Here is a 13965-nt window from a genome sequence, read left to right as displayed (position 1 = left end):
ATTTCAGACAAGCCGTTATTGGATGCGCCGCACTTATAAAGGGACCTATAGTCAAAGACACCTACTTCACTCGTGCAACCATAACGCGCTGAAACCGAAATCTTTGATAACCATTCCGATAACGTGCTCTTGAAATCAGCAATTACAAGCAATCAAATGTACACGTATGTTTATTTGCCATTCCCATCCACACGGTCGTCGGTACACGCGTAAAGAGTTCCCCGTATCGAGCGGCCATTAGTGAGCAATTCGAACCACTTACCTTTATTGTACCGACGTGCATAATTTGCTGATTTTACACCATTTTATTGCCACTGCACTATCTGGAGTAGACCTAGAGTAGTGAGGCCCACAAACTTGAGCCTTGGGGGTCACTCTTACGAAAACCGAAGTTTCTGAAGAATCACTGTTTAAATCGACAAACGAACGTACGAGAATTGTCAAACGATCGGCACGTTTAAGGCCCGGGTCTCCTATTTTTCGCCGTAGGTCGCGATGTGAAATGTACTGATGCGGTCTCCCTCACACGCCGACGTTGGCGCGTAGACATAATGAGCATTGTGACGCGGCCTACGGAGTGACACTGGACGCGACCTACGGCGAAAAATAGGAGACCCGGGCCTAATACAACGAGATAGTGTCGTTTCGTACGTCCGTCAATTTAGAGAGTGACCTCCCACAGTATTGCTGTGCTATCCATGACCCTATCTAAACGGTATTGCACGTCAGTCCTCGTTCGTTCTAGCTAGAGTTACACTCCTGGAACCTATTCTCGAGCCAATTTAATCAGGAATGGATATTAGCACTAACTCGGTTATACCATTGCTCACTGGCATTGCGGGACCATTGAGAAAATCTCCCAGAGGTTTTTAAAATGTCTCTACTTTTATGACAGTTCTTATCATGTAAGATCAGTCGATCATTTATATCGAAGTAGATAACTAATTAGGTAAGTAAGTATAAATTAATTTTAATTACCGATTTCAAATGCATATTTTGGTATGATATGTTCGTATAAAATTATTATTAAAATCACTAGACCACTTGTACATAATTTGGAATTAATGTATGTTCTAAAGATCCCTTTAGTCCGAAGTAAACATTAGTTTTATAGGTTGACAAGAATTTAAATGTATTAAGCCTTTTAGTAACATTTCAATATTGGTCCTGTTATCTTTTATTAGTTTTGCATTAAACATTATTTCTGCCAATGCGAAATCTTCATATTTATAACTATAAGTAGGTACCTATTTATGTTGTAAATTATGATGTTATAAACTTATAATATGTATTTTTGTTTTTATTGCGTGCTTGGTTTTAAAGCTACTGTAAATTTTACGTGGCGATTGTCGCATAAAAAGTTATGGATCTTTCTGATTTCTTGTTATAAAATAATGGTTTATGCTGAAGTATACATAAATAAATATTTTACAACTAACCATTCACAAATTCACTGCGAACAACATGTCCATTGCGTATTAGCACAAACGTGTCACTAACCATTGCTCCTCTTGTTCCAGGCTGCAACTGTTCGTCGCTGGGCTCAGAGAGCAATGTATGCGACATCCGAAGCGGGCAGTGTCGTTGCAAGCCGTACGTCACCGGCAGAGCCTGCGACACTTGCGAGGTGAGACTTCTTCATCACTTCTGTATTCCTGGTACTTTTAGTCGCAATTATATCTATGTCAATCCCTGAGTGGAGACCAAGAAAGGCGAGTAGCGTGGGACACCCTCCAGATCGCTGGATGGTGATGATGGTGGTATTTTGGTGATGGTTCATGGGAATATGAAAGGTCTTTATGAGCACTTTTACTTGCATATCTTCTATTGTTTAATCTATTTGTATCAATTTAATCTTGATATTCCACCGCCCGTCCCTAACCTTCCCTATCACAATTTAGATTTCAATGAACGTTATTATAAATCACTGAAAGTGCGCTATAAACCCTAGAATTAGTGCAATAAAGAGCGGTAAAGTAGTGTCGATGTCGTGCGCCATTCATTCGATCGTCCATTACTGGTCCGTTAGAGCGGCAACATTTCATCAAAACTAAAGGCCAGAGCCACCTCCGAGCTTTAATATCTCCATTAGTTATAATATAAGCCATCAAGAACGGCCATGTTGAATCATCCACCCGAAGTCTTCAGCTGGTTTATGGCCGAGTAGTAAACAGAAAGAGCCTGGTTGGCTTGGCATTTTGAGACGGAAATGACATGGGAATTAGAGTGGAAATTATTAGTACTTCGAAACCCTTTTAGTCACGAAGTAGATTGATCTACGTAGGTAACTTGATATATTTTTGAATCTTTTGCGTGTAAAATGTGTACTATCCAATCCGAAGTGTATTATCAGATCAAATTAACACATTAACACATATAATTATACTATATTCCTTGAGTAAGTACACTGTACCCCTTTTATATCTCTAGTCCATCCATCCAAAGGTTGTCTGGAAGAGATCGCTATAAGCGATAAGACCGCCTTTTGTACCCTAGTTAAGTGTCTATGTAAAATTGTTAATCATTTCTTGGTGTACAAATAAAGAGTACTCTATCTATCTATCTATCTATCCATATACATACAGCTGTTTCAAAAAAAATCATCAGACATAGTTATTTACTAGCTTTTCCGCGCGAGCTTTAACTTCCTTTATATATCATATAGCAGTCAGGTAAAGTAATTTTTGAAATCATGTATTTTTTATTATATTCGTTACAAGGAACCATAGCACTTACAATCATTTTTATAAATTATAAAATGTCTATTAACATGAAGACAGAATAATCATCGTCATCGTCATCACGACACATCACGTCCCCACTGCTGGGGCACGGGTCTCAACGAAGACAGAATGTAGCAGCGAAATATAATGTAATTGTAGTTTATGCGGCGCGTGGTAAGAAATGCACGTATAGAGGTGTTAACACAATAACTCTGATACTTATTAGGTGTTGAGTTGCCCGCGACATAAATGCGCAGAATCCTAACCGCAGTTCGCTTATTGCGAGAAATGTGAGCTCGTTAACAACTAGAAAGGTATCATTATCATTTATGGTTAAAGGAATCTGCAAAATGAAACCTCGTTCCTATTTGCAGAACCTAATTGTTAAGTTATATGGAGGTAGTTATAAATTTTCTTGTCAGGTTTAACGGCGCGGCGGGCCAAGTAGGCTGGTATCGTTAACTTCACTGTTTAAAGTAAAGGCGTATTATTAACAAAAATATGCTAATCCAAAAACATTGAATTAGGTATATTTTTAGACCTCCTCACTAGGTCGTTACTAACTAGAAATAATGCACCTATAGTCCAGTCAAGGAATGAGGTGTAGAGTGCGTGAGCAGGTAACTAAGCGATTCCTTCAGAAACTTGTTCAGGGGGCTTAGGTTGTTAACATACCAAAAGTCCTGACTCCTAGGTGATGAGCGGGGGGATGGAGGGGGGATAAAGGTATGATTTTTTGGTTTTTAGGTTATATCTCGAAAACAGTGCATCGGAGAGAAATATTTTCACCTAATAAAATGGAGCTCTTAAAATTATCTAAAACTTTTATATCATATGTTTTTTTCTAATTCCTAACCGTTTTCGAGCTATTACCCTCGGAAAAAGTTGAAATTTACAAGAAAAATTCATTTATGTCATAACATTCATAAACATTGCATCATATTGTCTAAACCTATTCATAAACGAATAAAATGAAGAGGCAAGAAGTTGTAGATTTTTTAATTCCCTTTTAGAATATATATGCATATGCTGGTCAATGTCCAACCCCCCTAAAGTTACAGCTATTTTAAACTTGCATTTTGGTAAATTCACTGACATAACTCACCGAGTTAGTAAGCTTAAGTGTAAGTAAAATAGCTGTAACTTTAGGTGGGTTGGACATTAACCAGCATATCTATATACAGGGTGTCCCAAAAGTCAACGTCATCCCTTAAAGGGCTGATAGGTCAGCTCATGAGAGGCCAGAATATCACAATATGACCTTAGTAAAAACTCGATAATTTTCGAGATATTGACACTTTTATAAATTTGCTGAAAATCGACACCTTGGATCAGTTTTTTGCGTGCCGCCGGTACAAAAATCCATATTGTTAGAATTTGTTTGGTGTTGCATCACCCTGTATAGCCCTGCTATTGATCGCAGTCAAAAAAAATATCGAGTAATGCTGTATGTTTAAAAAAATCACGGTTTTCAAAGTCATGAAAGGTAATCGTATTTTTTTATAAAGAACTTTGACTCTACATACTGTAAAAAAAATATACCACGCAAACCTGGCACCTTATTTGAAAAGATTGCTCATTTAATGCAGTTTCCAAAATGGTATGAAACGTTGCTATTGTTTTAATTAACAAAAAAGTTATTGCTATTTTAGTACAAAACGACCTCGATGTAAAATAGTTTGAAGGAAATTTATCTGACTGAATTTATTAAGGGTAAGTCATGTTGGAATGAGTAAAAGTAAAATAGGTGGTGTGGCCGGGAGTGGGAAAAGAGACAACGTTGTCACAGTTAATAAAAAAAAGCATTTTCAGTATCTTTCTCGAAAAAAGTGGACTATAGCAACTCCACATTCCCCATAAATGTAGCGCATCGTAACGTAAAACGTACATTCCTGAGTAGTCCTAATGTTATTGTGCAAGTAAAACGCTTACTCATGTACATTGTACACCCACAGTATCCAAAAAAGGGACAGATGAGTTTGTCATTAACATTACTTGTTATTTATTTTAAAGTTATTGTTAAACAAAACCAAACTCTCAAAATTATAATTATGACCATTAATGAGCATTATTTTTTGCTGATTATGTACTTAATATAATAATGTGGTGTTATAATTTTGAGAAAAAAAAATAAAAGTCAATAAATGTTTGTTTTTTTTAAATAAGGTGTAAAAAACGCAAAATATGTTTTATAAGAGTTTGGTAATTTTTTTTCTTAGCTATTTTTGCGTCATCTATGTTGCCACGGCTGACCCCACCATCTAGTTTACTTTTACTCATTCCAACATGACTTACCCTTAATAAATTCAGTCAGATAAATTTCCTTCAAACAATTTTACATCGAGGTCGTTTTGTACTAAAATAGCAATAACTTTTTTGTTAATTAAAACAATAGCAACGTTTCATACCATTTTGGAAACTGCATTAAATGAGCAATCTTTTCAAATAAGGTGCCAGGTTTGCGTGGTATATTTTTTTTACAGTATGTAGAGTCAAAGTTCTTTATAAAAAAATACGATTACCTTTCATGACTTTGAAAACCGTGATTTTTTTAAACATACAGCATTACTCGATATTTTTTTTGACTGCGATCAATAGCAGGGCTATACAGGGTGATGCAACACCAAACAAATTCTAACAATATGGATTTTTGTACCGGCGGCACGCAAAAAACTGATCCAAGGTGTCGATTTTCAGCAAATTTATAAAAGTGTCAATATCTCGAAAATTATCGAGTTTTTACTAAGGTCATATTGTGATATTCTGGCCTCTCATGAGCTGACCTATCAGCCCTTTAAGGGATGACGTTGACTTTTGGGACACCCTGTATATTCTAAAAGGTAATTTAAAAATCTACAATTTCTTTTTATCCATTTTTTTCATTTATGAGTAGGTTTAGACAATATGAAGCAATGTTTATGAATGTTTTGACATGAATAAATTTTTCTTGTAAATTTCAACTTTTTCCGAGGGTATAGCTCGAAAACGGTTAGGAATTAGAAAAAAACCTATGAAATGAAAGTTTTAGATAATTTTAAGAGCTCCATATCATTAGTTGTATATATATCTCTCCGATGTACCGTTTTCGAGATATAAGCTAAAAACCAAAAATTCGTACCTTTATCCCCCCTCCTCCCCCCGCTCATGACCTAGGAGTCAGGACTTTTGGTATGTTAACAACCTAAGCCCCCTGAACAAGTTTCTGAAGGAATCGCTTAGTTACCTGCTCACGCACTCTACACCTCATTTTGAGTCATTTATTGACTGGACTACTAGCCTAATATTATGTGTCAAATACTGTATGAATGAACCCTGCATGAGCAGACTGTTCCACAGACTAAGATTAATTGGGCAGCTGCCGTCAGGCCACATCACCCGGCCTGGTCGCCCCTTTGGGGATGCGCTTCCACCTCCAGCATCTTTATAAGTACAAAGTTGCCCATTATCTTCAGCGAAGCTTAAAAATTGTTTTATTTTACAAACTTTACCCTCTAATCTACTCCAATGTTCCCCCCAGGAGGGCTACTGGGGCCTCACGGCGGGCGGCTGCCGGCGCTGCGAGTGCGGCGCGGGCGCGGCGGCGTGCGACCCCGTCACCGGCGCGTGCGCGTGCGCGCGGGGCGTGACCGGTGCGCACTGCAACACGTGTCTCAGTGGGTTCTACGGGTTTGGACCGGCGGGATGCTTGCGTGAGTTGGTTTTGGAGACGGAGAAGATGAGCTATTTGAGTGGTGATCATGTATAGGGACACCTAATCCAGCCAGACATAAGTTTTGCATCGCGCTTACTCACATCATCGCAGCGTCAAGAGCGAGCGCGACGGAGAACTTTTGTTACGTCTTCAATACGCCCCGTACTAGCCCTTCTGAGGATAGTGTGTTGTGCTCCATGAGCGAGTAATTTATTAACTGATGAGGACGGTGTTACTGCATTGCATATACCACAGCTCACATACGAGTATTTTGCTCTAAAGTTACCCATATCTCCAAAGACGTCGTCCATAGTCGTCAAAACTCTTGCACAGCATACAACTTTACACAACGTTTCTCATACGCTTTCCTTTGGCTGGCTTGATACATTGTGACTCAAATCCCTTCTCCTTCCAGCCTGCCCCGCCTGTACGGACGGCAAGGTGTGCTCCCGCGATACGGGGCGCTGCGTGTGTCCACACGGCACGCGGGGCCCGCGCTGCGGGGCGTGCGCGCGGGGGCACTGGGGTCGTGCCCCCAACTGCAGTAGGTGCGAGTGCGGCCCTGGCGCTACTGGACGTGAGTATGATAAATACGTGTGTACATCTCACACACGGCCATCCGCCCCCAAACTAGGCAGAACCTGAGTTATGGGTGTCGGACATACAGATACATAGAAAGATACATATTAAATAGATAAACGACAACCAGACACAAGGCAAACGCAAGTGCTCATCACACGAATTTATGCCCTGGGCGGGCCATTGAACCCGCGGCCCCAAGCTTCGGAAGCAGCTTCACTACCGCCTAAGCTACGGTGCCGTAGTATGAGTGCCTACATAGAGACAGGGGCGCTGCGTGTGTCCGGGGGGCACGGGGGCGCGGGGGGCACGGGGGCGCGGGGGGCGCGCGCCCAACTGCAGTCGCTGCGAGTGCGGCCCTGGTGCTACTGGACGTGAGTATTCGGGGTGTTTGAAATAAACATTTCCGGTTATTGATCAATTAACACCCTGCCAGATGATTCTGTCCAGACTCTAAAGAGGATGTGACGAGTCGAAATACCTACCATAAGACATTGTTATTGTCGAAAGCATTGAAAACATCAGCAGCTCTTAGCTTCGCTGGTCGTGATCATTTAGGTATCTCTTCTCGTTTTGAGCGGCCTCCGAAGTCTTTCTATCCTTGTCGTTTTTAACATCTATATACTCTCTTCTGCAGCCAACTGCGACCCTCTGACCGGCCAATGTCAGTGCCGCCTGGGCTGGGCGGGTCGGCGGTGTGAGAGGTGCGCGGGGGGGCACTACGGGCCGCGCTGCCGCCCCTGCGCCTGCGACCAAGCCGGCGCCGTGTCGTCGCAGTGTGATGATGATGGGAGATGTGTTTGCAAGGTACCTTTAGTATATGGAAGTAGAAAAAAAGGCGGAAGTAACCTCGCTAACTAAAAGGTTAAGCACCCAAATCGATTTCATTGTTGTGACGAGCCCGACACACACACATTCACACTCAAAGTAAGTCAGTCCGCCGCCGCGCGCCAATCACGTCGCACCTACGCACCCACACACTCTCATGTCGCCGCCATGGGTGTGCCTCACTTTTTAGTTTGCGAGATTTCTTCCGTCTTTTTTCTACTTTCATGGTGTAGTTGTATAGAACTGCGATCCTGTAACGGGTCAGTGCCAGTGCCGCTTGGGCTGGGCGGGTCGGCGGTGTGAGAGGTGCGCGGGGGGGCACTACGGGCCCCGCTGCCGCCCCTGCGCCTGCGACCAAGCCGGCGCCGTGTCGTCGCAGTGTGATGATGATGGGAGATGTGTTTGCAAGGTAACAGGTGGTCTTGTGTAATTTTTAAGAGTTGTATGCTGCGTACAACATGTTAAGGCAGTGGAGAGTAAGTACAAAATACACAACGAATTAATTTGGCTTTTGTACATAAGGCACAATAATGTTAGGAGTTAGGACCCCTTGGAGAAGAGGGTTAGTCGCGATTGATCATGGCGCTCGGCCGCTATTCGACCAATGCTGGACGCGCAGCAAATCTTCTAGTATCATTTCTTCATAAATGCAAAATATGTCTGTTTACTTCTGTACCTACTGTCTACCTACTACCTACTCTACTACTTCATTTCGCACCCACATATTCTAGATACATCCACTACATTCACTCCTTCACCCGCAGGAGAACGTGATCGGCGACAAGTGCTCCCGCTGCAAGGAGGGCACGTTCGGTCTGTCCCCCACCACCCCTGGCGGGTGTACCGCGTGCTTCTGCTTCGGCCGCAGCGCTCATTGCACGCAGGCGGGGCTGACCAGGGCGGCCGTCCATGCCGCCAGGCATACGCATGTCACTGTGGTGCCCGGGCCGAGCTATAAACATGTAAGTAGAAGATTATATGGTCATAATGTCTAATGATGATGATGAAGTAGATTTACCGTCATCAGACAGAAACGTAATTACAGCATGCATCTGCAACTGAGAGCAGAAAGTCGATTCCTATCGTAGCTCTGACGGTACCAGGCTACCAGTGAGTGAAAGAGCTCTAAAATAAGAGATACCTTACTGAGCTGTTTAGATTAGGTTAGCAAGATACAGAAGCGACAGACAGGGGTGCCATTAATGTAGGCTGTATGAATCTGACGCAACCAGTCTACCAGCGAGCGCAAGAGGTTCATCTGGTAGCTCTCATATAGTATGGGTCAGTGTCAGTGGCCCCGTTTGTTGCTGCTTCGGTCGCAGCGCTCACTGCACGCAGGCGGGGCTGACCAGGGCGGCGGTCCATGCCGCCAGGCACACGCATGTCACTGTGGTGCCTGGGCCTAGTTATAAGCATGTGAGTAGACGATTAGCATACGTAGCATGAGACAGCTATGCAATAGCAGCTTTAAACAGAGAACTGAAAGCAGAAAAGTACCAGGCTACCAGTGAGTGAAAAAGCTCTAAAAGAAGAGCAAATAACTTACTATGGGTAAGCTTAGGTTAGCAAGATACAGAAGCTTGAACAGTATTTATTTTTTCCAGTTGGAGCAAGAGTCTCTGCTGGCCATCCACTCGTCGTCTCCCGAGGTGACGATCGCGCTGCCGCGCCCGCCCGTGCCCGTCTACGTCGAGCTCGACAAACGGTTTCTTGGAGACAGGTATGTGTACAGAATAGAATAGTGAATGTATTTACCGTGATCCTTCTTCATATTGAGTAGCCAGCAGCAATCATCCACCTGGACATTATAGGGCTCTCAAAAGTAGAGTCACAATACTCTATCCTCGACCTTCCTTCCTTCCTTTAAGTGTTTAAGTCGTGATGATGTTCTTGAGGAAAATCCTGTATCGTACGTCCTATTTGGATTTAAGTCGGCAACCAACCACTTCTCACACCATCTTCTCTCATTCTCCCCCAGAGTGACGTCATACGGCGGGCTGCTCCGCTTCACCGTTGAGGAGGAGGGGGGGGAGGAGCTGCCTGCGGATCTGCTGGCGCGCTTCCCGCTGGTGCGCCTGGCCGGCCCGCCGCCCCTCGCGCTAGACTACTACCAGGTATACTTACAGTTTACCACTGCTGTAGGCATAGACATCTTCTAAGTGGCGCAACATTATGTCAAGTTTACATGCTCTTTTTTTCCACTGGCCTTATTTTTTATGGGTCAAAGCAATACACTGCCTCTTTTGGCCTTGAGACGTCTCATGATTCATTTATCTGCTAATCTTAGACTGAAGATGCCTCGATGTTAACACTTTTTGAGGCATAACTTCATTACGCATACAACTATGTTCTAGACGTTAACGTTCATTAGGAGTAAAATTTCTGCTTTAGTTTTGTTTTAGTTTCCTTATAATTTAACTATGTATCAATTTCCAGCGCACCCCATCCCGCAACGGCACGCACTCGGTCCGTCTCCACGAGAGCCTGTGGCAGGTGACCTCCCCCGCGCCCCCCGCCCCCCACGGCGCCCCCGCGCCCCGCGCCGCCGCCCGCGCCGCCCTGATGGTGGCGCTGCAGCAGGTCACGAGGCTGCTGCTGAGGGTGACCACGAGGCAGCCTGTCACTGACTATGTGCATGCATTGTGAGTTGTATTGCTTACACATTACAGTGTAGTGATGGTAGTACCTATATGACGGTAGAATTTCCTGTTTATCTCAAAGTACGAAACAAATTTTTCTCCCCAAGACACTTTGACGCCTTTTAGGCGGCGATCTCCTTTAGATTTTAGTTGATCATTATACTTAAAATACCTAAGTTAACACCTTTATTAGTTAGCTACCCAGGCTTACGCCAGTAAGACATTAGGTGACATAGGTAGATTTAAGACTTCAGGAGAGACCGTGAAGATCCTTCAAAACATTATTTTAATTATTTTCCCCTTTTTACAGATTACTGAACGTATCACTAGACACGGCTATAGACGGCGTGAGCCGCAGCGCGCCGGCCGAGGGCGTGGAGCTGTGCGAGTGTCCCGAGCAGTACGCCGCCTCGTCGTGCCACCACCCTGCTGTAGGTTAGTGTATTGTACGTTTCACTATACCTAGTAAAATATAGCATATGCCCTATGACGAAAGCTTCCCTAGAAAACGAACAAATGTTAAATAAAATGTATCGTTTGACAGCTTTCATAGGGTTCATGCTACATTTTACAAACTATAGATACGTCTATAGACGGCGTGGCGGCTTTTTATTACTTTATAATCTAGTGCGAATATAACTTCGCCAGTATCCTCCCAGATGATCGTGGCCGGCCGGTTGACCTCTCACACAGCTTTAGGACGTGTTATCTGAATCCAATGGTAAGCTAATCTCCTTCAGACCATATAAAGTAAACCCCACTCTCCTTCCCCCAGGCTTCTGGATGCCGCCGCAGAGCGTGCACTACAAGGCTGTGGCGGGCACCATCGTCATCGAGTTGGAGGGCGACGCGCGCGCCTGCGAGTGTGGCGGGCGAGCGAGGGAGTGCGACCCAAGGACTGGGGATTGTTTGGTATGATGTAGATGAGACTTTAGTAAAGAAAGGGTACACTACATAAATCCGAATTACTTTTTTACGAATATGAAAATTACGATTTTTAAAATTACGAATTTCATAATTCCGAATAATTCAAAATCCCGAATTTTAAGTTTCCGAAAAACGAAAATCACGAATACTTAATAAACGAAATTTCAAACAACATATGTATTAAAATGACGAATGTCAATTTTCCGAATGTTATTATTTCGATGTTTTAAAAGTACGACCTTTTATTATATCGAATTGTTAAAATTACGAATCCCGAAGTTTTAATATTACGAAAATACAAATTCCCGAATGTATCTTAGTTAACAAGAAATAGTTATTAAGAATAGTGTGTTTAATATTAACAGCATAATCCGTATACAATTTAACAATATTTTTTTAAGCTATATTATGTGAAACGCTCCGCTCCGCTTCGCTGCGCTCCGTTTTGTTTTTCGATATCTATGTGCACCTAACACGCTCCTCCTCGCTTTGCTCGTCGTCGCACCTATCTTTAGATTTAGGTCCTAAGGTTTTTAAGGTTAAACACCGTAAAAATCCGTGCAATTTTATTGATTTGTTGTGTTACTTAACAACAAATACTACAAAAAGTTTTCTATTTACAATATTTTTACTCTATATTTGCAACGCTCCACTCCGTTTCGCTGCGCTCCGTTTTGTTTTTCAATATCTATGTGCACCTAACACGCTCCCCCTCGCTTTGCTCGTCGTCGCACCTATCTTTAGGTTTGGGGTCTAGGGTTTTTAAGACGTTTATTGAATTATCACGTTTTCGATCGGTATTTCAATTTTTCGTGATTATAATAAATCGGTATTTTATTTTTCGTATGCTTAAGTAATCATATTTTTTAACGTTCGTGTATTTGACAATCGTAATAACAAATCTTCGGGATTATAATATTTGAAATTATAATTTACGTGATTTTTAGAATTCGGCATTTAAAAAAATCGGTATTGCAATATTTCGAATATTACATATTCGGTGTTTTCAAATTCGGAAAAAAGTTTTTCGGAATATTTGGGTGTTCCCGTAAAGAAACTTAGGGGCCATTTGGCACAAATGATTAGTATAATCGTGACGTGTATGGAAGGAGCATCCTGATGGATTGTTCTATCTGTATCTTATATGTATAGTCCCGGGGCATCCTGAGCAGTCACAGACTAATACTTAATAACTTAGCAACCAATATTCTGGTAGCGGCTAATATTCTTTTCATCACGGTGAAGAACGCTAATCTAGCTTTCATGTTTGTCGCCGTCGCGCTAAATAAGAAGGTCTTCGAAAACTTGTGACTGAATATTCGGAATCTAAAATCACTCACTTTTATTTAGTTACCTTTTAGTGCTCTTTACAAGCATATTCAGAAAGAAATAATTATAATCCAAAACGATCTGCTTCACATTTTATGGATTGTTATATCTGAAATAAATAAATTATTATTATTATTATTATTCACGAAAACTCCCCCATTCACTCCTGTAACATGAGGAGGAGGAGGATATTAAACACCAATCATCATCTAACCACCCCCCGTCCACAGAACTGCACAGCCAACACAGCGGGCCCCCGTTGCGACATCTGCGCGCCTGGTCACCACGGCTCGCCCAACACCGGCTGTCTGCCGTGCCCCTGTCCTCATGAGAGTAGGAACCACGCCGCCGCCTGCGCTGTGCAGCCGACTCTGCAGTGCTTATGTTTGCCTGGTATGTTTATCATAATCTTCCACTGATGTCTTTGTCTGGATGAGACCAACGCCGCCGCCTGCGCCGTGGAACCGACTTTGCAGTGCTTATGTCTACCTGGTATGTTCATTATATTACTATTATCTCCATTGCTAGCTATAGGCCACCGTCTGTCTGCCGTGCCCCTGTCCTGAGACCAGAGACCAGGAACCACGCCGCCGCCTGCGCTGTGGAGCCGACTTTGCAGTGCTTATGTTTGCCTGGTATGTCATCCACTGATGAACATAGGCCTTTCATCTGATGTGCCATGTTCATGGCACTCAGAGTGCCCCACTCCGGCTATACTGTATCCCATCAAAAACAATACTTGTCAAAAAAACCAAGTCTCGTAACTCAGTTGTTCTACAGTAAAAAGTTGTGAGATCCATGTAATACCAAGTCTTATCCACGCACGCATCTCAATCTTAAAAATATTTAATGTTTTATATAAATATATTGACTCGGCCATCGCATGGGAACACGTGTTAATTAAATTTTTACCGTAGAACAACTGAGTTACGAGACTTGGTTTTTTTGACAAGTATTGTTTTTGATGGGATCTCATTTCTTTTTGTATTTTGTAGACAGTTCTGCTTTTTTTCTTTTCGGTACCTTCTAGGTACGTAGGTGCGTTAACTTAGTTTGGTAGGTACCTACCTACATAAATCGCAAACTTGAGGTAAGAATCAAGAATCTTTATTTTTGGCTACGTAATGTAGGTACGTAATGAATAAACGTAACTTTGATACTTCGTACTGCATCAAATTTCTCTAATTAAATTTCAACCTTAGTTTCCAATACACAAAGTTCATAGTTAAACTGAAAATTTGACTATAAG

General features: G+C 42.4%; 1 protein-coding gene across 1 annotated transcript in view; it reads left to right on the top strand.

Moving 5' to 3' along the window:
* The window catches only part of LOC105385580 (laminin subunit alpha-1), a 158809-nt gene that overhangs the window by 113484 nt on the left and 31360 nt on the right, over nt 1-13965 (top strand). The window contains exons 19-30 of the mRNA XM_048628025.1: nt 1521-1627; nt 6241-6412; nt 6830-6991; nt 7631-7800; nt 8201-8230; nt 8586-8750; nt 9378-9541; nt 9800-9935; nt 10258-10463; nt 10771-10895; nt 11236-11372; nt 12947-13109. Of these exons, the coding sequence (XP_048483982.1) occupies nt 1521-1627; nt 6241-6412; nt 6830-6991; nt 7631-7800; nt 8201-8230; nt 8586-8750; nt 9378-9541; nt 9800-9935; nt 10258-10463; nt 10771-10895; nt 11236-11372; nt 12947-13109 (1737 nt within the window). The remainder of the gene's footprint in view (nt 1-1520; nt 1628-6240; nt 6413-6829; nt 6992-7630; nt 7801-8200; nt 8231-8585; nt 8751-9377; nt 9542-9799; nt 9936-10257; nt 10464-10770; nt 10896-11235; nt 11373-12946; nt 13110-13965) is intronic.

This window comes from Plutella xylostella, chromosome 4, assembly GCF_932276165.1.
Source record: "Plutella xylostella chromosome 4, ilPluXylo3.1, whole genome shotgun sequence".
NCBI classification, from domain to species: Eukaryota; Metazoa; Arthropoda; class Insecta; order Lepidoptera; family Plutellidae; genus Plutella; species Plutella xylostella.
The sequence above is the reverse complement of the archived record's forward strand: the minus strand, read 5'-3'. Positions and strand labels throughout refer to the sequence as shown.